At 44.8% G+C, this 25102-nt stretch overlaps 1 protein-coding gene across 2 annotated transcripts in view; it reads left to right on the top strand.

Moving 5' to 3' along the window:
* The window catches only part of ARHGEF26 (Rho guanine nucleotide exchange factor 26), a 187166-nt gene that overhangs the window by 105633 nt on the left and 56431 nt on the right, over window positions 1-25102 (top strand). For both annotated transcript variants that reach the window (XM_088447687.1, XM_088447688.1), the window contains exon 11: window positions 6238-6392. In XM_088447687.1, coding sequence (XP_088303813.1) covers window positions 6238-6392 — 155 coding nt within the window. The remainder of the gene's footprint in view (window positions 1-6237; window positions 6393-25102) is intronic.

The raw sequence follows: 25102 nt of genomic DNA, 5'->3' as shown, positions 1-25102 counted from the left end.
TTTTTTACATTCCAGATATTCTTGTCGAGCTCTTTTGACATTATGTAACTTCTATAGCCGTTCATAATCAAATGAAAGGATCCATCTGTTTCTGTTTGTTCTTTAAATAATATTTTTTTTTGTTTTTGTCTACTATATTTGTTGTAACATGGACATGTCTGTACATAGAGAATGAATTGTCTTGTACAAAATTTTGATAAATGAAACTACTCTATACACACTGATTTGTATTGTAAAGCATAGTAACCTACCAATGTGTAGTCTGTTTAGGGCACTTCTGTTGCTTCTTCATAGTTACTAGCGTATTTCAGAAGCCTGGTTTTTCAATACTGGAAAAAGGAGAAACAGCACCACCCAAAGTACTTAAAGTAAAGTTATTTTGCAAGGATAGGATAAAGCAGGTCACCTCTATTATATAATCAGCTAATGTGTCAGTGTGGCAGATGCACACTGAGAGCTAGTGGTAGCCTTCCCCCTCCTTCATAACTGTCACTGGTTGCCTTACAGGCACACCCTCTCTCCTCCCCGTAGCCAGCACTGCCTATATGTACAAGACTCTTCCCTAATGCTGGCTACACACTTAACGAAGTGTACCCAGCCGATGTCCCCCGCTGACGATATTGCGGGAGCGCGCATAGTCAGCAACATAGCGGGTACACACTGCCCGATGTGGACGATCTAGTATGTACCCAGCTTAAGTCCTTCTAGCACCTGGATCTGGCGACCCCCTGCCATGCATGATCCCTTCCACCCGTGATTCTTCCTGGTGGTCGTGAAACAGATATGAGAGATATAGGCGGGTTGAAGGGCACAATAGCTAGTGACTATGCATATGTTAGATCCAAAATACTAGTACTGGACATATTTTGTTAAGCATAAACACATTCGTTATTTTTTATGTTTACACTAGCTTTATTAACTATTAATATCCAGTGGCTTTACTTATCATTAAATCCTGTTAGTTTACACCACCACTTTCAGACGGGATGTAGTTATGACCGCCGGTGTCAATCCCGACACTACAATTCCGGGGGGGTATTTAACATAGGCATCGAAATACCGCTGACTATGTTAATCCCGACGCCGGGACCTCGACAGGACGCCGGACCGATCGTCCAGCGCCGGAGGTAAGTAGTAATGTAGCCGGGGATGGAGGGGTTAGGTTTAGGGACCCCCCGGGGGACTTAGGTTTAGGCATCCCTCCGGGGAGGGTTAGGGTTAGGCTAGGGAAAGGGGGGGTTAGGTTTAGGCAGTAGGTGGGAGGTTAGGGTTAGGGACTTCCCCGGGAGGGTTAGGTTTATGGTGCGGGGAGGGGGGAGTTAGGTTTAGACATTAACGGGGGGAGGTTAATGTTAGGCACTAGGAGGGAGGTTAGGGTTAGGCACCCCTAAAGGAGGGTTAGGGGAGGGCGAGGGGGTTAGATTACTTAGCTCTGCTGTCGGGATTTCCTCCGCGTCGGCCTAGCGCTGTAGGGATTTCCTCCGCGTCGGCCTAGCGCTGTCGGGATTTGAACCGGAGGCTACACAGTTGTTGGCATTTCAATCCCATTCCCTTTCAGACTGTTTACTTCTAACTCAATCTATTTTGCAACCTACATCACTTTAAGGTCATAAGATCTTTATATTTAAGAATCGTTACCATATCACATGTGATTCATTGGCAACCAAATTTCTTAAATATTTTGCATTGTATTCCTGCACTCAACTTGTGTATAACTAAAGTGAAGAATACAGTAAGTCGTGTATGATGCTGCACCACACAGGAGTTTGATGTGGCTCAACCAACACGTTTCAGCCTCTTCATGTTTTTTCAAGGTCTGAAAAGGCTGAAACATGTTGGATCAGCAACATCAATCTCCTGCACTGCCAGCATATTCTGGATGTGAGGTAACAGCCAAGCACCTAGGAAACACGCCCCCCAGACCCGAGCGGTAAGTGCCTTAGGAGAGACCGAAGATCATTATCTTCGTTTCCTTCGCCACAGCCGCTCTGGCTGCAGAGTTGCTAGGGCATCCGGATCAGAGTGCTCATTTGGACCCACCACGAGTACGTACCGCAAGACTGTATCCCCTGCCAGTCCATCAAGCTCCTTATTTCTTAGACCCCCCACCCCCGCACTACTTCCCTTGTATGTGGTAGAATTATTTGTATGTCACCACCCCATGTCTTCTTTTAATAATTGCAACATCATAAATATTTGATTAATAACGTTCTGACACTCTGCATCTATGCACTTAAATATTTCCAATAAATACATTTTATTTAACTAATCCAGCACTGTGTGGTAATTAGCACCAACACCACACGCGAGCTGTCCACAACAACACTTCCTCTCCATTTTTGAAATTTATATAAAATTTCCCCTCAATTAAAAACTGAACAACCCACAATCACACAACTATCCATGACCACCAGCACATTAACAGTGTGCTCTCACAATCAGTTTTCTTAGATTTATCCTACTAAACTCAGAGTTTCATTTAGTGTGACGCTTATCATACACGACACACTTCACTTTAGTTATACACAACTCGATTGCGGGGATACAATGTGAATTGAATTTATCACCCAGTCAGAGGGTGGTATTGTGTAAGATCTCGGCTGCTCCTGACAGGCCGGGTACAAACTTGCACAAATCGAGCATACAGATGTCACATCTATCCTCCATGCACTACAATTTGCGCCACACATAACGCAGAGCTTTGTGTTCCTCGGTAACGCAGAGTATATTCCGTGTGACTTTTTACCTTCAAATGCGTATTATTCACACAGTGTTGCAAATGGCTTTCTTTCATGTAAAACATACCAGCACATTATAAATATTTTAGCGGAAATTGTTTCATGCAAATCCTTCTGTGCTCTTGAGGATTACAGGAATGTAGAGGTGTCATTCAACGATTAATCACATTTTCCACATCAATCACTAAATTTATTTTTGTTTCATTGTCTGAATTTCCTACAAATTTCAAACCAAACTCTATTCCCCGCAGTCAGCTTCCCTAATCTATAGGAGTATGTCGTCACCTTCACAAGCATAAACTTTGTTTCACTCCTGTCCATAAATAGCTGTATTACAAGACATTGTACGTTGAAGCTGGGGTTTGGCGTAGAAAGTAGATTATCGTGAGTGTAAATGTCATGTGAGTTTCTCTGTCTCCAGGGTGCTAGTGCTATTGTCTGGTGGTGGGGTTTTTTCTCTTAGCCTTTGTATAATAATCATTCTTCCCGTGCTTATGCCGTGTTCTTCTTGATTACATATCAAGCAGTGTTTAACCTGGGGGGGAATCTGCCACATCTACATTCTGCTTACTTCCTACCTTTCTTAGACAGTGTTGCCAAAATGTAATGTTGTGTACAGTCTGACATTAATCCTGTTGTTTATGTGTTTCTCATGGTGCAGACAATTTACTTGGCCCTTAAGGGAACTAGTTAATTTCAAAACGTTTCTGAAAGAATGAATCATGTTAAGCTTTTCAGAATCTTATATATTTTGCTGCTGTCTTCATATGCAAGATATCCACAAATATATTGATGCTAATGGTGAAGATGATTGCATTTAGAATAATTAAATTCACTTTTATATCTGCAGGGTTACCGCAGACTTCATTTGATTTAAATATGGAGCAGGAATTTTTAGAGCAGCTTAGTGTGAACTGTCAATTTTGTTGTTTTATGAAATCATGCTACAAAGCTGTTTAATACTTCACAGCACTAGGAGGATTGAGATTCGGTTTGGGACCCTTTATACTAGCTGAACACAGAGGGGCTGATGGGGGGGGGTACTAATTACATGGACACCCATTTCCCATCTTGCATGTCAGCGGCATCAGACTCTCTCCCCAGCCCAGAACACGCTTCTGTGTGCTGTGCTAGGCTGCGGCGGGTCCCGGGAGGCTGCATCATGTGCGGGGAGGGGGAGCGATCACACTAATCCCTCTCCCACCTCACTGGCTCTGCTCCTGGCTGAAGGGTGCACGGCACCGCACATACTGTATTTTCCATACTTGTTGTAGCGGGCATGACCACACATCCCCTATTAGGCTACGCTCTCTACAGTGTCTGGTTCATCCCTGTTCTCTATGGCATTGGCTGAAAGTACTGGAGTGTAAGTGAGGCTGGATGGCCTAATGATGCTATTCTTCATGTGGACCACTAAGGGCTATAGAAGGAGACTGATGCCACAGAGAAGTATTCACATACCAGAAAGCTAGAGGGATAAGCCGATGGACAGACTCTGAGGTTAGATGAAGTCTTGCAGAATAGCCAATAGCTGGAGGATTTGGCAAGTGCAGATATTCAGGATTTACCTATTAGCTTGCGTATTAGGCATTTGCCTAGCCGGTGTTCAAACTGACTCATGAGGTGTCAGATTACAACTGACACAGGTCTGGGCATTTCCAAGACGTCACAGTACGGTGACGCCACCTACCATTAGCTTTACATACTACTATTCCATGACTTTTGACACTTCATATACACAAATATAATTGTGATTGTAGGCTTCTAACTTGCTAGTAATTGAGTGAGTATTAATATCCGCAGGTGGGGTAAATTATTGCAACCTGACGCTTCTCAGGGTGTTTAACACTGAAATTGAAATGGCAATAGTATTTAACAATCTGCGGTCAGTAGTCTGTCAGAGAATTTAGATTTTAGAGGTTAGTGGTCCTGGAAATAATTCCAAAAGATTCATAGATGTATAGCCAAAAAGAAAGGTATGCTGAAATAGGTAGTATAGTAACCTTTGCCAAGCAAAACAACACAGTACCCTCATGTAAGAGAGTTGCTTAATTAGGTATTTATTGTATGGTAATGTCTAGTAAGCATGCTTCCATTTTTCCTTTGTGTGATATGGTTTATCCCTGTTTATGTATAGTAAATGGATTATGCCTTTTGCAAAGTACAGTAAGTAGCATGCCAAAGCTCCTCAAGTTGCATTGTATGTAAGAGTTAAGGTGCGTTCAATACTGTACGATTAAAATGGACGATATGAACGATATCGATCATATCGATCATATCATGCATTTTTCAGTGGCCAACGACCTGTGATGCGAGGGCACGTATGATCGATATCGCCCATGCATGCATGCTAACTTGGTCGATATCGACCAGGTTATTATAGGGACCCGCGATTGTTGATCGTGGATCGCCATAGTCGTTGGTGGTGTGCTGGATGATCGATATCGATCGTCCAGCACACCCGGGAGATCAAACAACGATATCATTATTATTGTCGATCGTCCCATCTGTACGCACCATTACCAATAGAATTCACAGACTGTAAAAGTTTCTGAAGTGTATGAGAACTAAAGATACTTTTTGCATAACGTTTTCAACTTTATTTCTATATACTTCAACTTTAGGGGACACTTTTTTTTCCCTATGGACAACTTACTCCTGTCAGTAATTCTAATTAAATGGCATTTTATGTGTTATTGCAGATATTTTTGTAGTGAGAGGTCAGATATTTAGCATCCGTAAGATGATTTATTTCCCTGTAGCGCTATTTAGGCCCTTATGTAGATGAGTTAACTTGGCCGATCTGCCTTGTTATTTCCGTCTGGACTGTCCTGTTACATTGTCTCTTCCCAGGAAACAGCCTACTTTCGTTTAGGAAAGGAGTTAGTAATGTTGGCACTTTGCCCTTCAGCATCTTGGCACAGAGTAAAGCTATTTGATCATGCATACACCAGTCCCATGGTCTGGCTGAGGATCAAGAGACCCATTACTTTACTCTCTGTACTCTGTAACCCTCTCGCATTAAATACATACATATAACTTAATCTGATGATTCTTGGAATATGTACATATGCTTCACATTGATTTTTGCATTCATATTTTATATTTTTTGCAAACTGTCTGTTGTAATGATAAATCTGTCAGTATGAAGAGATAATATTTGGTGCTTATTATATCGTGTTGCACTATTTTATGTATTGTCATATACTGTATCAAATATTTGTATACTATATCGCTCAGGTTCTCAAACTCGGTCCCTGGGACCCCAAACAGTGCATGTTTTCCAGGTCTCCTCACAGAATCACAGATGAAATAGTTAGCTCCACCTGCGAATCTTTTAAAATGTGTCAGTGAGTAATGAATACACCTGTGCACCAGGTAGGTGACCTGACCTGTGTGGGGTCCTGAGGACTGACTTTGAGAACCACTGCTGTATAGGTATCTTTTTCAAACTAAGCCTATTGCTCTATGTTGACTTCACTTGATGCGTCTCTCATAGCCCTTCCCATTGGTGTCTTCTTCTCGATGGTTGATGAAGAGGGGGGAGCTTATATCCTATGTAGAGGATACTGGAATTTTCTCCAAGAAAACTACAAAGCAACAGGTCTACTTTTTCCTATTCAATGATGTGCTCATTATCACAAGGAAGAAGAGGTAATTTGACCACTTTTATGCAGATTACATTATTGTACATGCATGCTATTCAAATGTCAGTGCCTGACTGTCTGCATCTGTACAGAGTCAGGACCCATATTTACCAGGACGTTGCAAACAACCTGGTTAAAAAAATAATCCCTTGTACTACAGCAGCAATGACATAGGAGAGGATCCATTACTAGTGATATGGAAATATCACATAGAAAACAGTGTTGGGTGTGAGTTCATCAAAAAGTGCTTTACAGTATTTTTCTGGCCAGGAGTATCTGTCATAGAGATGTGTACTAAGATGTGTACCACCCCGCACACTCCCATGCAGAGAGTTGGGCCCATAATTGTGAATTTCAATTTGTATATGGTAATACACATTAGTCCTCAGGCACACTGGCATTTATTTTTGCTTTTGACTTTGGTAAAAAGGCTTGTGAGACACAAACACATGTTATATGTAACTTTATATAATATTTTAGCGATAACTGTAGGTTTCCGGAGTACGGAAATGTTTATTATAATATCTACTCTCTTGTACTAATTAGGACAACATTTACAGGAGGATGATCAGGAATAATTGACTGTATATCAAGTTCTCTTTAGTCGTCTTCCATTTGGAACATAACACAAATGTTTGCTACCCATAGTTTTCCCCTATACACATGAACACTGTCTCAGTGGCCACATCTCTCACCAGTGCAAAATGTCATGAACATTATGGGGCAAGATTCATTAACTGTGAGGTTCTGTCTGCCATGCATGGAAAGGAAACCTTATTTCTCATAATCTGCACAGATTTTCCACCTTCCTTTTTAATGATATTTTGCTCAGTTCCTGTGGATTTATCACATACACACAGACCAATGTAAATATATATACACATATACCTTACTTGCTGTCTAATAAGGAACTTTAGGATATTTTTTGTTATGAAGGGCAACAGTTCTCTAGTGACTCTAAAGTCGTTAGCCTAAGACTGAGGTTGTTTCATTAACAGTTTTGTCTTAAATACTTGACATGTCATATATATCCTTCTACCAACCATATAGATACATTTCTTTACCAAAAAAACCCTAAAGTTCCTTTTTTGAAATTCTTACTCATTCAGCAAGAACGTGGAATGTCTTGTGGATAGTAACACAAATATCAAGTGAGTGAGTTTTAAGCCTGTCATGACAAACCTCAGATGGGCATGTGGTGTGCGTTAATCAAAACAAAATCACCTGATATGTCTAAAACAATTACTGTAATCACACAAATGATATGCCACACTCACTGTTAAACACCTAGTTCTGTGCCACTACTAGGCTTTGGTTTAAGAGCTGATACTCTTCAGTAGCTTTTCAGTTACTTGACTTAAGCTGGCCACACACTAGACCAACTTACATCCAACCATCCAACTAGTTGATTGGTTGGAATGAAAATCTGGTAAGGTATGAAAGTAAATGACAATCACCAATTTGCTCCCAAATGCTGAAAAATGGACCAAAACTGTTGTTTGAACAAATAGTTTAGATCAAACATTTAACAAACTTGTCTAAACGAATATTTTCATCTGTTTTCTGGCATTTAGGAGCAAATTGCTGATCATCAGTTACTCCCATTCGTTACCAGATTTTCATTCCAACCAATCAACAAGTTGGCTGGTTGGATGTAAGTTGTTCTAGTGTGTGGCCAGCTTTACACTATACTACAATCACAGCTTAAATTAATCAGAGATACTGAAAGTTATACAATTAATTTTATCTAGTTATGTGGAATATATAAAATCAAGCCATTCGGACACATGAATTTGTTAAGAACGCAAAGGCAGAACATTATGAAATGGAGCTTAATTGTAAAAAAAAAAAAAAGTTACATAGTTTACATTATAAAAATGATTGAATAAACTACAGAAATGTAAATGCAGTACAGTTTCTTAAATTAAATAGGAATAAAATACTGAAACCGAAAAACTCACACTCCCATACATTACAGGTTCTGACTGGATGAACATTAGAAATGGACAGATCCTTTTTGATATAGTTACGTCCACCTAGGCTTAAAGATTTCCTCTCGTGCACTTTTCTATAAACCTATTCTGGTTCAATGGAATGGCATAGATGTCTGGTTTCTTTCTGAGTGTCCTTTGCACATGTGTGTGGAAGGTTTTGAATATATTTGTCAGTCACAGGCTGTGTAATAGACTGCTCAGACCTTCAGGTGTGACTGTCTTATTAGTAATAGGGAGATGGAGAGAAATGAAAAATAATGAAAGCAGCTCCTGCATATATTACACATTGTAAAGGCATATCTGAAACTGTATGAATAATAAGTGGACCCCTAGAAACTAAAGGGGAACTTATAATACTTTGCTTCTGGAATCTAGTCAGTATGGTGACTCTGATGGTGTACGGTAGATAGGACATGGTCATAAATTGTTTGCTGGGTCTGGTGCAGTTTAATTTCAAATAAATGCAGCAATGGCGTTACATTGGGGAGGGGTCAAGCAGGGCACTTGTTCCCCCGCGGTCCAGGACAGTGGTTTCAAGTCAGTGTAGTGTGGACAATGTTTCCTTTCACACATGCCAGCTTTTTTCAGCTTGTACAGCTCCTGCTGCGCATGCCCAATACCGTAAGAAAAAAAAAACGCAACGTCTCAAACCCGTTGCATTTGAAAGGCACTGATTGAATGCAAAAAAAACTGGTTGGGTTTGGACTGTTTTTTTTGCCAGCCAATGGAAACCGGCGTGTGTGAAATAGCCCTAACAAACACATTGCCGCCGGTGTCGAGTAGTACATTTGTACTAACCGGCGGTAGTGTTTGTTTTAGCAGCCAATGAGAGTAAGACTCTCACTGGCTGCTGCGCCCACTGCCGGAGCCGGGCTGGAGCTCACTCATGAGCTCTGCTTTCCGGCTCCTGTAGTGGATGATGGGAGAGACGTCATGACCTCTCTCCCATAGTACCGAGCGAGAGGACGGAGGAGCAGATGGCGGCGGGCGCAGGAGTGGGGAATCAGGTAAGTGTTTTTTTTGTGTGTGTCTTTGTATTATATATGTAAGGGGCACTGCATAGTGGGGACCACTACAAGGGGCACTGCATAGTGGGGACCACTACAAGGGGCACTGCATAGTGGGGACCACTACAAGGGGCACTGCATAGTGGGGACCACTACAAGGGGCACTGCATAGTGGGGACCACTACAAGGGGCACTGCATAGTGGGGACCACTACAAGGGGCACTGCATAGTGGGGACCACTACAAGGGGCACTGCATAGTGGGGACCACTACAAGGGGCACTGCATAGTGGGGACCACTACAAGGGGCACTGCATAGTGGGGACCACTACAAGGGGCACTGCATAGTGGGGACCACTACAAGGGGCACTGTATCAGGGGCACTGAATAGGGGGACCACTACTGAAGGCACTTCATAGGGGGAACTACTGGGGGAACTGCATAAGAGGCACTACTGGGGGGCACTGTATAAGGGGGCACTGCATAAGGGTCAACTACTGGGGGCATTGTATAAGGGGGCACTACTGAAGGGACTGTATAAGGGTGCACTGCTAATATGGGGAAATACTGGGGACACTGAATATGGGGCACTACTACAGGGGGCACTGCATAAGGGACACTGCTACTGGGGTCATTGCAAGAGGGGCACTACTACTGGGGGCATTAAGGTGCATGGAATGGAAAGGAATGTTCCCAGAGTGATGAGAAATGGTGGTGTGTCATGTTGGCACACCCCCATTTTTCAGCAGCCATGCCCCTTGTGGCATGTGGCCACGGCCACTTTTTCGGCGCGCGCCTTTGGTGTGCGCAAATACTTTGGGGGAGATCTCCATTTTTTAACTTGCTAGGGGGCCCAAATACCCTAGTTGTGCCACTGCAATGCAGTGAAAGTTTGCTCTGGGTGCTTGTTGCCTTGTCTGTCTGTCTGTCTCAACTGTTTGGTTTCCACTATGGCTCCCTCTATTTCTATCCCTCCTTGTTCTAACATTTTAGAACAATACATTTTGTTTTTATAACTGCCTTAAATACTTGTGTATTTACGAGGTGGGTATCTATATTTACAACTTAACTTGGATATCTTTTACTGCCAACTTATTGCAGTTTTTTTTTTAATTGCGTCTTTACCGGGGTAAAAGACCAGTGACAAAGGCTGTTACTAGAGCCCTCTGAGCTTAGTCACTGGGATCTGAGAACTAAGAATATATAACAAATTGTCTTATTTTTTAAATAGTGCATATTTTTATTTATAGCATTTTGACACAATATTCATTTATTCAATCAATTTGTTCTTTTTCAGTAAGAACAAGCAAATCAAATCGATTTTGAAATTTTAAGTTCACAAAAAATTTAGTAAACATATAAAACCTGTGAAAATTATTATTTTTATCCATTCTTCCTTATTATATTTACCTAATCTCCTAAACCTTACACCTTAAACCTAATCTGCATATGTTTGTCATAATTAGTATGTATCTATATTTAAAGTTTTCCAGAGTTTATTTTTAATTACTCTAAAATAAAGGGTGCCTTCCAGGGTAAAGTTACATTCACTTTCTATGATCTCGTGCCAAATCGACATGTACAGGTTGAGTCTCCCATATCCGTTATTCCAAAAACCGGAATATTTTGGTGTATACAGTATGTGACGTCACGACGTGACCTGACGTCACTAGTATCGGCGGCCAATGACTAGCGGCATGGTCCACACGCCAGGCCACCCCCCGTATCACCCGCCGGACCCCTCGTGACAGCTGCAGCACCCGTCGGACCTCTCGTGACAGCCGCCTTACCTCTCGTGACAGCCGCCTTACCAAGCCAGACCCTTCCGCCTTACCAAGCCGGACCCTTCCGCCTTACCTGCCGGACCCTTCCGCCTCACCGCCGGACCACCGCGATACCCCCGCCGGACAACTGTAGCACCCGCCGGACCACCGCGACACTTTCCGGACCCACTCGCAGCACACGCCGGACCGTCCGTGACACCCGCCGGGCCCCCCCAGGTATTCCGAAAACCGGAATAATCCAAAATCCGAAATGCTCGTGGTCCCGAGCATTTCAGATATGGGAGACTGAACCTGTACTTGCAAGTTACCTTTCTATTGGGCCAGTGCAAGGTTACTTGGTGCCCTAGGCAAAGTTTCAGTTTGCCTCGACCACCACCCTAATACCCTATTACCAGCCCCTCACACATACTTAGCTTTTTAAAAAAATATATACAAATCCTGCATTTAATTTGCAGAGGCAAATGCATTGGTGTTTCCATGCAGTGCCAACAAAGTGTGCATGACCGCCATGTTAGTGGCATTGTTAGCATTTTAGAGAGTGTTAGACTGCTCTCCAACCCCTTTCCCAGATACAAGGGGCAGTGTTGCACGCACTGCTACTGTATTAGGTACACTCCCCTTCCTCCTCTTAATGGCAGAGTATTGTGAAGCGGGACATTCTTCCCCACTGTCCCTGCAGTGGGGACAAAGTCATAAGTGAGCAGGGTAGCTATCAAAATTATGGACTGTACTACCAGAATCAGAGTAGCTCTTTCCCACCTGCTCTTGTAGCTTTCACTACCTGCTGCAGCTTGTGGTGTCTTAAGCTCAGTAGCTGCTTGTCCGGATCTTTAACTATTGCAGTCCTGTCTGGAAAAAAAATAGATAAATGAAATATAGAAAGCCTGGCACTGAGTAAATAATCCAGGCTTCATGCATCCAACCAGCCCTGTCATTAAATCAATAGCACCCATGTTTAATAATTAGACCTCCTTCACCCCTAGCCAGCTCTTATATTAAATTAATTATATTCTCATTTAATAAATATACACCCAGCCTGACATAGTAAACCGCATTCACATTCAATAAATATCCTTCTCCCTAATCTCAACTCCTCCCTCCATTAAAACATCCACATTACGCTGCATTGAATTTAAAGTACCATCACTTTACCTTACACTATAAGGCACCACAATGATGACATTATTACATAGTCACCATCAATAATTGAATAGTTCCTATCCACCATTAAGAGTTTCCCACAGTCTCACCCCATCATTAAATTGATAGCCCATGCCCACACCACCATTACGTGAACTTATTTTCTCCCACCCAGCACTACAGATGGCATGCATGAAAGATTGTGTCACTAAGGGGTCTATGTACTAAGCAGTGATAAGTCTGTGATAAGTGCCAGCCAATCAGCTCCCAACTGTAATTTTTGTAATTTTTCAAACACAGCCTGTGAGATGACAGTTGGAAGCTGATTGGCTGGCACTTATCACTTTTCACTCTGTCACTTATCACTGCTTAGTACATAGACCCCATGATTTCAGCAGCTGAGATGTGTGTGTGACTGAATGGTACAGTAGGCCATCATAACTGCCATTTGTCGCCTGAATTGTCCCACTTTGGTAAAAGAGGGACATTTTCAGCAACACGTTTAAGGCTGCAATCTAAAGGCGTAAAGCAGGTTTGTTATGTTGTTCATAGTAATTCTTTTATAGTAATATTTTGCTATACGGCAAGAGTATACACTATTTGTGTCAGCCTGTGAATGATAGTGTATGTAAATGTCATTGTTCAATATATACTAACACTGTACTGTACACAGTATTTTGCTAAACAAAGGCTAAGGCCCGTATTCAATTTGAGTCGACAAGTCCAGACTTTCCAGGCGGAAAAGTATTGCGCGTGTGCCCGCTATTCCCCGTATTCAATGCCAAAGTAGGCGATAATGGGAACAGTCGAAACTTGGATAAGCAAAAAAATATGGGAATTTTCGGGAAATAATTGTAGGACCCCCCCTAAAGATGTCCAGGCCTTGGGGGATCACTATGGGTACCCCCGTTTTTGCCTGCAGAAGAAAGTCGGGTTTGTAAATAGCTGCGGCAGGTGTTTTTTTCCTGACTTTGAAGAAGTGATACAGTCGAGCACTTAGCTTTTTTTTTTTCGTTTTTAAAAGTGGTCCCATCAAATTTGGGGTACTTAAAAATGGGTACTAGCATATTTTTAAGTCCCTAAACTAGTTTTTTTAAAAATTCTGCAAAAATGCACCTGCCGCTACTCTGTGTAATGAAGAAAACACCTGCCACATATAAGGGAACCTCTGTGGATTTAATTTGTCTATTTAGAAGTGGGCTTTAGTTTTCGTGTTGTTTTTTCACCCCCCAAAAAATATTTTTTTTAGGGGTGTCATGATTTTTTTTTTGCGCATTTCGTTTTAAGGGGGCATTCCCAAAGGTGCTGGCTATTTTTTTTAAGCCTGCACCCCTAAACCCCAAATCTGCACTTTTTTTCACCTGCTATAGGTAATTGAAAAATTATCCCTGTTTTTTTAAAATGACCCTTCGCCCGATTTACGAGAAAAAAGGGGAATTTTTTGTAAATATGCCTGGGACCCCCCTAAAGATGTCCAGACATGGGGGATCACTATTGGACCCCCATTTTTGCCTTCTAAAGAAAGTCGGGTTTGTAATAGCCGCGCAAGGTGCAATTTTGCGGCTATGAAGAAGTGGTAAAGAATAGCACTTAGATTTTTGTGGGGGGGGAAATAACTATTCCTATCAAATTTGGGGAATATGAAAATGGGGGTAAGCATTTCCTAAAGTTTATTTTTAAAAATCAGCAAAATTGCACGTGCCGCTTGTCCCTGCAATGATGAAAACACATGGGGACCCGACCTGAATTAAATTAGATAGTTTGGCACTTTGTTCCCCTAATTTTTTTTTTTTACCCCCAAAATTAAACACCATTTTTTTGGGGTGTCCAGAATATTTTTCAACTTTTTTTTTTTATGCAGTTTACCTTTAGGGGACTGTCTTAAAGCTGCACGAGGGTTCCCGAATGTTGTACCCCAAAACCGCAATTCTGCCCTTTCTACTTCAGGGTCCATAGGGGGTCCACAGGGTTGACCTTGGGGTATAGGTTGGGAACCAAATCCGGGCACCACGCAGTTAAAGCTTTTAGCTCCCAGGATGCACTTGGGTCCACTCTCCCTATAACCCCACCCCCCAGCCAGAGGCACCTCAGTTTAAGTTGGTGCCCGGCCGGAGTTGGGTCACCGTTACTGCAGGGGGGCTGCTTAGCAGCCCCTAAGCTTAAAAGAGTTTTATTTTTATTTTTTTTACTACTCTTCAGAGCAGCAGCATCAGACTGTCCAATGGACGTCTGAGCTGCCGCTCCTACACCCCGCCGGCGCTGCGACGCCAGTACAGATCTGGGGATCGCAGCGGGACCCCAGAGTCTGTACTAGCCGGGCTCTGGAGGAATCCCTGGGCTGCTGCCGGATCGATGGGGACAGGTAAGTCGCGTGGTCACCGCTTGCGGTGATCCACGTGTGAATATGCAGCCTTATGCCTCCGGTCTCTGGGGACAGACCGGAGGCGCTAGCGGTGGCGGTGAGCTCCCCCTCCATGGAGGCATACCCCGCGTGTCCACAGCCCACCAGGGATTATAGCGGCAGCTGGAGCCGGCATCCCGGGGGTTTAATTGCTAGCCAGGGGAGGAAGCCTTCCCTGTCTAGCGGCTCCTCCCCTCAGCTCAGCGCGCCTTTCAATAATGCAGTCTGGCGTCGCTGAGCTGCTTCCTCCGCGGGCCACGCTTCTTCTGAGGTCTCCAGTGGCCATTTTCTCTCTGTGGTGCTGCAGAACTCTTAGGATGTCAGTGAGCCCAGTCCCCCTGCGTACCTGGCCATTTTGGGTGAGTGTACACAGCGCTATAGCCTTCCCAGACACTGAATCTGGGAAGTTGAATGTAGCGACATTGTGCAGTATATTATATATCTTGCTTATGTATGTATATATATTTTTCTGCATTGTATGTGACTTATGCTAGTGCTGACTGTCTGCTTTTTCTCTCACCTGTCAGTGTATATCTATCCCTTTTCTTTATCTGCCCTAATACAGGTGTACCTGGGGTGGTTCTGAGACCTCACATATATATATTTGTTAATATCTGTGAGGTTTGTCACATACTGTTGCGTGCTGCACGTTGCCATATTTTAGATGGAACTGTGAGTTGCATACGCTGATAATGGGTCCCTGCAGCTAATCTTAGCGTCAGTCAGGACCGGTATGGCGCTGCTTAATATTTCCGTCAAGATAGTCAGATATATCTGACCAGGAGATTGCACACGATACTGCACCCATTATTGCTATCCTGCAAGTCATAGCCTGCAGGAATTAGTGCGGAGGATTTTAACTCAGAAAGGTTTATGTATGCGGCACCATCTGGTGCGGGGCCCCTTGCACAACCCCCTTAAAGGGCGGTTTATTTCTCAGGATCCTCTCCTTGAGGATCGCCGGGCGGGCCCCATTGTCGTCACTCGCTTGGAGTTACTTCACCATACTGCCCTTTTGAACTCGGGGTATCTCGCAATTTCTTGCAATTTACCCCTGTGTAACAGACTGTCGCTCCCCGCCAGGGTTTTTCACAGTACATGAATTACCTCCGATACCACATCGGTCTGTCATTCCCCTTGCAGGGATTACCACAACGGCCACCCTGGTGGATGTCGTTTTATACGAAATACTAATTGGCGTGATATACGCCCTGTGGTTACTGACCAGTGGCTCTGCTGTGAACTGGATGGTATATTCGGCTCTTTCCCTCTCACATGGGGGGAGCCGATTTCAAGTATTATTATCCCTGCTTTGGGGCTGGTAGCCAGGTTCATTCTGGATATAGAGAATGTCGATCCTGCACCTGTATCATACATCTCCCGTTTTCTGCCCAGCGGGTGGATCTCATAGCGGGAGTCTGGCTGTCGCCAGATACGAGGAGTCACAAAGGCCTCCTGTTTCCCATTCCCTGAGGGTCCTCACAAGTAATGGAAATCCCCTTCTGGGATGGATTTGTATGTTAATCATCGGGTTACAGGCATTAATACGCCTCCCATCCCGGCCTGGACGGATTTTACGGATCCGTAGGTGGTAACTTTGCCTGAAATCAGTGTACTCGTTTTCAGGGCCTGTTGCCTGTCCTACCATGGCCATCGCATGGTGATGCTTTTGTGACGTTTTTCACCTCCAACACGTCTGAGGTTCAAATATCTTTTGCCGCTCACATAAAATATGCAGTGGTCATATGTGGGATTACCTCATGGGATGCCGGTCTTCTAACTTTCAGGGTTTCGGCGGCGTCTGTATCCGCCGCAGTACCCTATGGCTGCGTTATGGGAAAGCAGAGGTGCACACTCCTTCCATGGGGAAGATCTTGTTTGGTCCTGACCTTGACAAGATCGTTGCATCATTGGCAGTATCACTAATGGGGAGATACCGTCTTTAGCTACTCCCACTACATTCGGACTAACTCTGTTAAGTGTTTTTGTCCTCAGGGTCAGCCTAAAGGCCTGTTTTTTCCTAGGCTGTCGGCCTCCATGGGGGCCACCATATCCAGTACCGAGCAGTCCTGGACTTCCGGACGACCCTGTTTCTACACCTGAGGATATACCCTCAGCCTGACGGGACAGGTCTACATCTGGGGAATTTCCAGAGTGAGGTACTGATTCTCAACGGCCTCTCATTGCTCAGGCAGCCTCCTCACAGGCATTGTTACACGGGCCCTTCTTCAGACCTGATCAGGGCCTTACAATCCCAGAAAGCTATACAGTCTTTGTGGTAAGCAGAGCTATTTCGGCCAACCTCACTATCTAAGTGAGGGACTGGTTGTTCTACTTTCTTTCTGGGGCGGTGACCGACTGGTCCTCATTTGCCTATACTCTGTCTCAAATCCCTGAATCCGATTCCAACGGTGCCTGGACTTAGGTGGAATCGTCCATGCTCCATCATCCGACGTTTGGAACCTGGGGATTTTAGGGTATATCTGAGTATTCAGGATACGTACCTATGGGTACGTACAGAGCCCTCTCATCAGCATGGGTTCAGGTTTGCTGTGACACAGCAACACTTGTAAGTTTCGGGCTCTGCCTTTTGGGACTGTCCTCAACTCCACCGGGGTTTACCAGCCTTATGGATTTTCTGACAGTTCACCTGTTCAGGGTATCCGAATGCTCCTTTCTCTGGACGGTCTCCTGCTTTTAGCAGGATCACCAAGGTACTTTACCGCCAGGTCAGGATAACCGTGGCTTCTTCTCGGCACAGATAATTAGTCAACGGAGAAAAAGTCCTCCCTAAATCCCTCACAGGGTTTTCTTCATCTGGGAGCACTGCTGGATTCTCAGACTCTGAGAATTTTTCTGGCGTAAGACAAGATCTCCACTCTTGGAGTGTGCGGATATCTACGCATTCGACATATGTCATTACTCTTTGTGATGCGCGGTCTACCAGAGTGTCTACCTTTTGGTAGGGTGGAATGTGCTCAGTTCCATTCCAGGCCTTGCCATAATTGACTCCCCTCCAGATGGATCGAGTTTTTCCCATCGGATCGCTGTTCGAACGATGATACTTTCTCCGGAGGCGAGTTGGTCTCTGTCCGGGTGGCTATGGCCATCTCGTCCAGGGTGTTCTTTGCTACAGACAGTGTCTGGTCCGCATTCGTTTAGGGGCAGTTGGACATCTGTCGTTTCTGCCCTGCCACTTAACTTGTTGATACTTTAGGCTGTCTTGGACCTTCACTCTGGCCTAACCCATATGTCACGGTAAACCTGAATAGGTTCAGTCCGACAGTGTCACAACAGTGACTTCCATCTAGGCAACACTGGTAGTTGGGTGGCAATGTCAGGTATGTCATCCATTCTGACATAGTCCAAGGGTCTTCTCCTGGCCAACTCTGCAGTGTTTATTCCCGGAGCTCTCCATTGGGAAGCGGGCTTCCTCAGCCGTTGCGACGTGCATCCCGGGGACTAGTCTCTTCTCCAAGAGAGGTTTCAACTCCTGGTGAGCAGAGGGGGCCTCCCTGAGGGGATTGATCCTCATGGCCTTCTGACTTGATCACACATTACCGGTGTTACAGTCCAGCTCCAGGAGTACTGAAGCTACCTTCAGTGACTCTTTGTCAGTGAAGTGGTCCTTCCACTTTGTGTACCTGTGTCCTCCGGTCTCCCTTCTTCCTCGAGGTCTTCGGAAGTTTAATTCGAGACGGAGGGGCTTTCCTTCTGGGGGCTCCAGTTCGTCCCAGACATCACTGGTACTAAGATTTTCGGAGTCTCCTCATCGATACTCCGTTCCTACTGCTTCACTATCTGGACCTGTTGTCTCAGGGTCCTTGTTTTTCCCTGGACCTGGATCGTTTGTCTTTGACTGCGCCCCTACTGTGGTCCTAGGGCTTCCCTGGCTCTGTCTTCATTGAGATGTTTAGAGCAGATAGGCCAGACTTTGCTGGGATCTGCCACGGACTGTGGCATACATAATTCTTATGGTATCGTACCTGTCGATACGATCCTCCGGTGTCCAGGATTTTCAGATATTCTGGCATTCCTTCCTGCTGGCTTGGGTTTCACCCTTGGCCTGGCCTTCCTGACAGTGCGGATCTCTACACTGTCGGTATGGTTAAGATATGGAATTGCTCCGCTCTGGTATCCAGTTCATCCTTTGGAGTGTTTTCTGGATTATGCCTCCACTTGTCCTCCCTAGGGACTCCTGGGGAGTTAGTAGTGGTTCTTTGTTCCCTCCGGGGACAGTCAATGGAACCGCTGGTTGTGATAGCCATTACATGGTCTATTGTTTAAGCTCTCTCTCTCTCAGGGTGTTTAAATCAACCAGGAGAGTGTCTGAATTGGGAGCGTTCTCTGGTGGCTCCCTCTTCTGGAGGGCATCATGTCAGGGTGTGAGTTGCTCTCGCCCTGTATTTCTTCTTAGAGTGGTTTTTAGGTTCCATATTATTCTGGAACTTATGGTACGGCCATTCAGTCCCCAGTCTTCTCGGCTGGTGTGGCCTCATTGACTGTGGTCCGGCCTCTTTGGCTTTATATGATCCGTTCAAGTTCCTTATGGTAATCGGACTCCTTATTGGTGGTCTGCGGTTTCTGGTTTTCACAGGAAACGATGGCCGGCCTATAATTAAATGTTGGCTGGATGGCCTCGTATGTCTTCCTCAGGGGCCTACCCATGGGTAGGCATTTCTGTCGTTGAGGCTTGTTTTTTCTCGGGCCATGTAACCCTCGTGGGCGGCTCGTTGTGGCGCCTCGGCTGTTTTGCCTTACTAGGTGTCCACGTGGTCTTCTGTCCATACCTTTTTAAGGTTCTAGGCATTGGTTTCCTTTGCCTCTCAGGATGCTTCCTTTTTGGCGACGGATTCTCCTCTCAGCACAGGAGCGTCCCCACCCTTGGTTGAACTGCTTTGGGACATCCCCAAGGTCAACCCTGTGGACCCCCTATGGACCCTGAAGTAGAAAACAAGAGATATGGTAAGAACTTACCTTTGTTATCTCTGTTTCTACGAAGTCCATAGGGTCCACAGGGCGCCCACCCTGACGCACCTGGCTTCATATGGGCTGTGTTACTGGTCTCCGGTTTCCCGTCTCCTTTTCTGTGAGTATGGTTCTAGAGTGTTCCAGTTTTCTCTCACTTTTTCTCTCCTCCTCCGGCCTTTGGCTACTTACAAACTGAGGTGCCTCTGGCTGGGGGGTGGGGTTATAGGGAGAGTGGACCCAAGTGCATCCTGGGAGCTAAAAGCTTTAACTGCGTGGTGCCCGGATTTGGTTCCCAACCTATACCCCAAGGTCAACCCTGTGGACCCTATGGACTTCGTAGAAACAGAGATAACAGTTCTTACCATATCTCTTGTTTTTTTCCGCCTGCTATTCATAGACGAAACTTTTTCGCCTATTACATTGCATTGACTTTCCGCCTAGGCGAAAAGTCTCACAAATTAAATACGGAGGAAACTCAAAACAGGCGAAAATGACGTCATCAGTGAAAAAGTATCGCGGATCCGGACTTTTTGCCTCAAATTGAATAGGGGCCTAAGTGGATGAGCCAACAGTGATGTGCTTTTTGTGCTATAATGGACCTTTACAGTGTCCAAGCTTGGTGACTGACAAAAGTTAATATAAAATTGGTGTTTAAGTTGTTTCTATGTGTATCCCAGAAATAACTGTCTGTCTGGTTGGAGCTGTTAAGTCTCAATATAAAGGTAGTCCCTAACAGTATAATAGTGTGTGTGTCTGTCAAACATAAGTGTACATAATTTAGTTCAATAGTCAAACTTGTTTTTGTTATGTTGCTTAAACTTCTGTCTATCTAAGGCAGGGTCCGGTCAGTAAGGGATTGCACAGTGTTGCTAGTGGTGTCCTGCCTGCTAAGGACAATGCTGAGTAGAGAGGTTTCCTCCTAGGTAGTCATCCCCATTGAGTGTGGTGTCTTCTCGTTTACTGCTGCACCCTGTTAGCAATGATGTTACTAATGCCAGTAGGGGAGCTTTGGGGGTGTTGCTAGGAGAGCGCTATCTTTTAAAGTTGCTGTGCTTAACACATTGCCATTCTGAAATTAAATTATGAGAGAGACTTAATTCAGCTTATTGACTGGCCTCTGCAGCTCCCCCCAAATCCCGGCGCCCTTGGCTGCTGCCCAACGATAGCACCAGTCCTGCTTTCCATACACATAAATCCTGTTGGTGCTGTAGCTGGCTGAATGTTACTGCTGTTGCCCCCATTTTTATCAACTCAATAGACACTGGACGCTTTCACAAGGAAAATGTGGTTAGTCCTTTAAGAAAAGGCAGCAATTTATTAGACTGGGACACAACACAATTTTCCAATTCAAGATTTCAGCTCGGATTGGTGCAAAAAATGGATTTGACAGACATACAGTACAAAAGTGTTGCACTATATCACTCTTCACATAGGATTTAAACTGTTCAGTACTTATTTTTCATGATTTATCCAGCCAGAGTTAGTAGTGGATATGGTCAATCCTCAAACCTCTTAGTAATTTCTCATTGTACCTTGCCATTCATTATCCATTCATAAACTACTTTAACACAAAGGGGTAAGTTTAATTAGCTACAGGATATGCCCCACAGCTCATTGATCATGCCTCAAGGGGAAAAGCTATTCAATTAATTAGCCTGTTCCCCATGCTGTAATCCAGGGGCTAACACCCATAGTGCAAAATCAGTGGGTTTTACCCATACTTTAAACTCCGGAGGATGCCTTTTCTCAGTCTTTTCCTCGCAGCTCCTGAAGCTGTGAGAAAAAGTCCACTTCTGGGTCTTAGCGCCTGGGGAAAGCCCCACTGATTGAATCTCTCTTCATGGGTAATAAGCTGCGCTAATTGGATTCCCCCCAAAGGGTTGTCATTTACTATTTCTTTACTATTCCTTCAGTGTATTGCATATTCATTGGGAAACCAGTCAGAGCCGGCCCTAGCCAATTTGATACCCATGCCAAGATTTTGGCTGGTGCCCCCTAGCAGATAATCCCACCACCAATCTTATACTGGGTGCACACTAGACGATATTTTGAATGATTTGGCTGAATCCGATTTATCGAAGCGACAAATCGTTCAAATCGTGTAGTATGTACTCACTATCATGATCCGATGTGTACTCCTGCTGGTCATCCATCGCATGCTCAGAACTTTTGTACATGCAGCATAGCGCCCGCTACCCCCCCTGCCGTCACTCCATCGCTGCCAGCATCGGCAAGTTTGTATGCATTTGCCATGCTGGCACCCCCCCGCGCCCATAGCTTATGAGGTCGGTACACATTAGACATCGTCTAGTGTATACGCCTTTAGTGTTTATACGTGGACGCCAGGAATATTATATAAACAGGTAACAAAACTCTGCAGCAGATTCACATACAGCAGGGTTCCTTCCCAAAAAGTATTGTTTATATATATATAATATGCGGAGCTAAGTATGTAGCTCTGTTTGTAATTTTGTATGCTGTTAGTTTTGTGATGTATTTGGCTGCCTTGAAAAAAGAGCTGGAGCTCTGAAACGTTGGCAGTTGTTTGCCAAATACATATATTTTTCTACGCTATTATTGGGAGTGCCGCAGGCTTATTTTTGTGTGTGTGTGTGTGTGTGTGTGTGTGTGTGTGTGTGTTAGTTATATATATATATATATATATATATAATCACGTTCCCAGTCCCAGGCCACCAGCAGTAAAGCCAGGAACTGCACAGTCACTCACTCAGCACCCCAAGGAAGCAGCACCTCTCAGACTCAGTGACCAGGATTTACGAAGCAGCGGCTTCTGTAAGCCGCTGAGTCCCGGCGGCTTGCTGTTGAATATTTAAAACTGCACTCGGCTTCAGTGTGAAGCACGCCGGGCTTTGCACTGACTCTGAGTGCCGTTTTAAATATTCACCTGAAACCCGCCGGGAAGCAGCGGCTGCAGAAGCCGCTGCTTCGTAAATCCTGGCGTGAGTCAGATGATGATCCACCCAGGCAACACAGCACACTTCTCTGACACTGCCCCAGTGCCCATCAGCACCTCTTTTAGAGTCAGACTCACTCAGTCAGATCAAGCAGGCAGAAGCTCGGCCAGCACCCCTCTCTGCCCAGTGCCTACAGCCCCTCTCTCCCAGTTAACTTAATCATGACATGGCTTCTTCTCCTCCAGATCTGGCTGACTCTGCTCCTCACGTGCCACAGCTCGTCTGTCCTCTTCCTTCCAGCCACGCGTCGACTCCAAAGGGAAAAAAAAAAATTATTGAACAAGAGTGGGGGCAAACTATGGATTTATATATATATATATATATATATATATATATATAATATATACAGTATATAGCAAACATGTATATATTACATATAACCCACATATATACACATTAAAGGGTTGGGTATGAAATCCTGGCTGACGGAATGCTGCTGGTCATAATACCGACAGTGGCATCCCGACAGCCTGAATACTGACACCCATAGGACGCTATAGTAAGTAGTTTTCTAACCCCTACCCTAAACCTAACCCACCCTCCGCGATGCCTAAACCTAACCTCCCCCTCACCACACCCTAAACCTAACCCTCCCCGGTGCCTAACCCTAACCCTCCCACTAATTCCTAACCCTGCTAGCTAACGCTACCCTCTCCCTGCACCCCGATACTTACCTTCAGGATGCCGACGGTCTGGGTACTGGTGCCAGGATTCCGGGATGTCGGCGACGGTATTAAGACCATCGGCATCCCACACTCCGGGATGCCGACTACATCCCCACATTAACACATACATACAGACTAACAAATTTACAGTATACACTACCACATACTGTATGTACATACTAACATACATACACATATATACACATACATACGCACTAACATGCATACACATATACACTAACATGCATACACATATACACTAACATGCATACACATATACACTAACATGCTTACACATATACACTAACATGCATACACCCAAGTATATATATATATACTAATATAAATATACACATTAACACATATATACACATGCTAAAACACAGTCACATACATACTTATCACTTACAGTGAAGCAACAGCAGCTTGGTAATGAGGCGGGCACCTTGCATCATTAGGCTCCGCCCCCTTCTCTGTCACGATTTACGGACATACATGGGCGGGGCTTGTCTTATTGGCTCCACCCCCATTGTGATACTGAAGAGGGGAATTTAATCGGACCATCGGGGAGCAGATGCGGGCCGGCAGGCTGTAGCAGGCCACCTTCCCCTCCTGATGCATGGATCTGGATGAGTGCTGCTGGGGCTGCGGCACCTAATGGAGGTGCTCACGGCTCTGCTCCGCAAAGGGGAGGCTGCGGCTGAGCATGCGCAGCGTGCCCTCCCGCAGCCATCGTAGTCGTACTTGTCTTTTGTAGCCAGAATGATCTGTGCAGAAGCTCATTCTGACCTGTCCACTGTGCTGCCTGATCGAACCTGAGCTCCGATCATGGTAGCGGCGGGGAACTGCATGGCCGAGGGATGCCCCAAATGCATTTAAGATGCCCTAGGCATTTGCTTAGAATGCCTATGTCTAGGGCCGGCTCTGAACCCAGTGCTAAATCATTCATGGACTACCTTATTCTTGTTCAGGGTTTCCTGCCTGGCAGAGCAGCTTCCTTGTAGTAATCTTTTGAAAGTCATCCCTTGAGCCAAGTTTTTCTTCTCCGCTCCATGGTAGGTTTTTATCCTTCCTGAGCTCTCCCTGGTCACTTGCATAACAGTTTTCTGGTTGAAGTGCCCACTTACCTCCTCATTGTGGCAGGTCACTGACTTGATTTTTGCACTGGTTCTGAGCTGTCAGAGATCATTGGGAAGATGTATCAAACCTAAAGAGGACAGATAAAGAAGTTGCCCATAGCAACCAATTAGCTTGTAGTTATAATTTTATAAAAAGTACTTGATAGATGATAGGTACAGATGTGTCCGCATACATCTTACTTCCTTGCGCGTTAAACAGCCCTTCTAGCCACGTGACTTGGTAGCGCAGAGCATCTTTTGGTGCAACTCTTTACCTTCAAATGCGTCTTACTCGCACAGCGATGCGAATAGCATGCACAAGTAAAAAGATATGCAGCATGCCTATATTCTGTGTACGACTGCGGCTGTATCTGCACGCAAAATGCTACTATAGTGTCACAGCTGCTGACACTGTAACGTAGCATGCAGATTAGGGATGTGCAGGCTCGGATAGGTTCGAGTTTGCACGTGGAGTTCGGATTTTTCCCTCCAAAAAAACGGAACTCAGAACGAGGCAAAACGTCATCTTACATGGACGAACATCATCATTCCTGGTCTTTTGTCCAGGAATGATGATGTTCGTCCATGTAAGATGACGTTTTGCCTCGTTCTGAGTTCCGTTTTTTTGGAGGGAAAAATCCGAACTCCACGTGCAAACTCGAAC

Source organism: Taudactylus pleione, unplaced genomic scaffold (assembly GCF_031769625.1).
Source record: "Taudactylus pleione unplaced genomic scaffold, aTauple2 ptg000436l, whole genome shotgun sequence".
Taxonomy (NCBI): Eukaryota; Metazoa; Chordata; class Amphibia; order Anura; family Myobatrachidae; genus Taudactylus; species Taudactylus pleione.
Note: the sequence above shows the minus strand (reverse complement) of the source record. Positions and strands in the feature narration are given on the sequence as shown.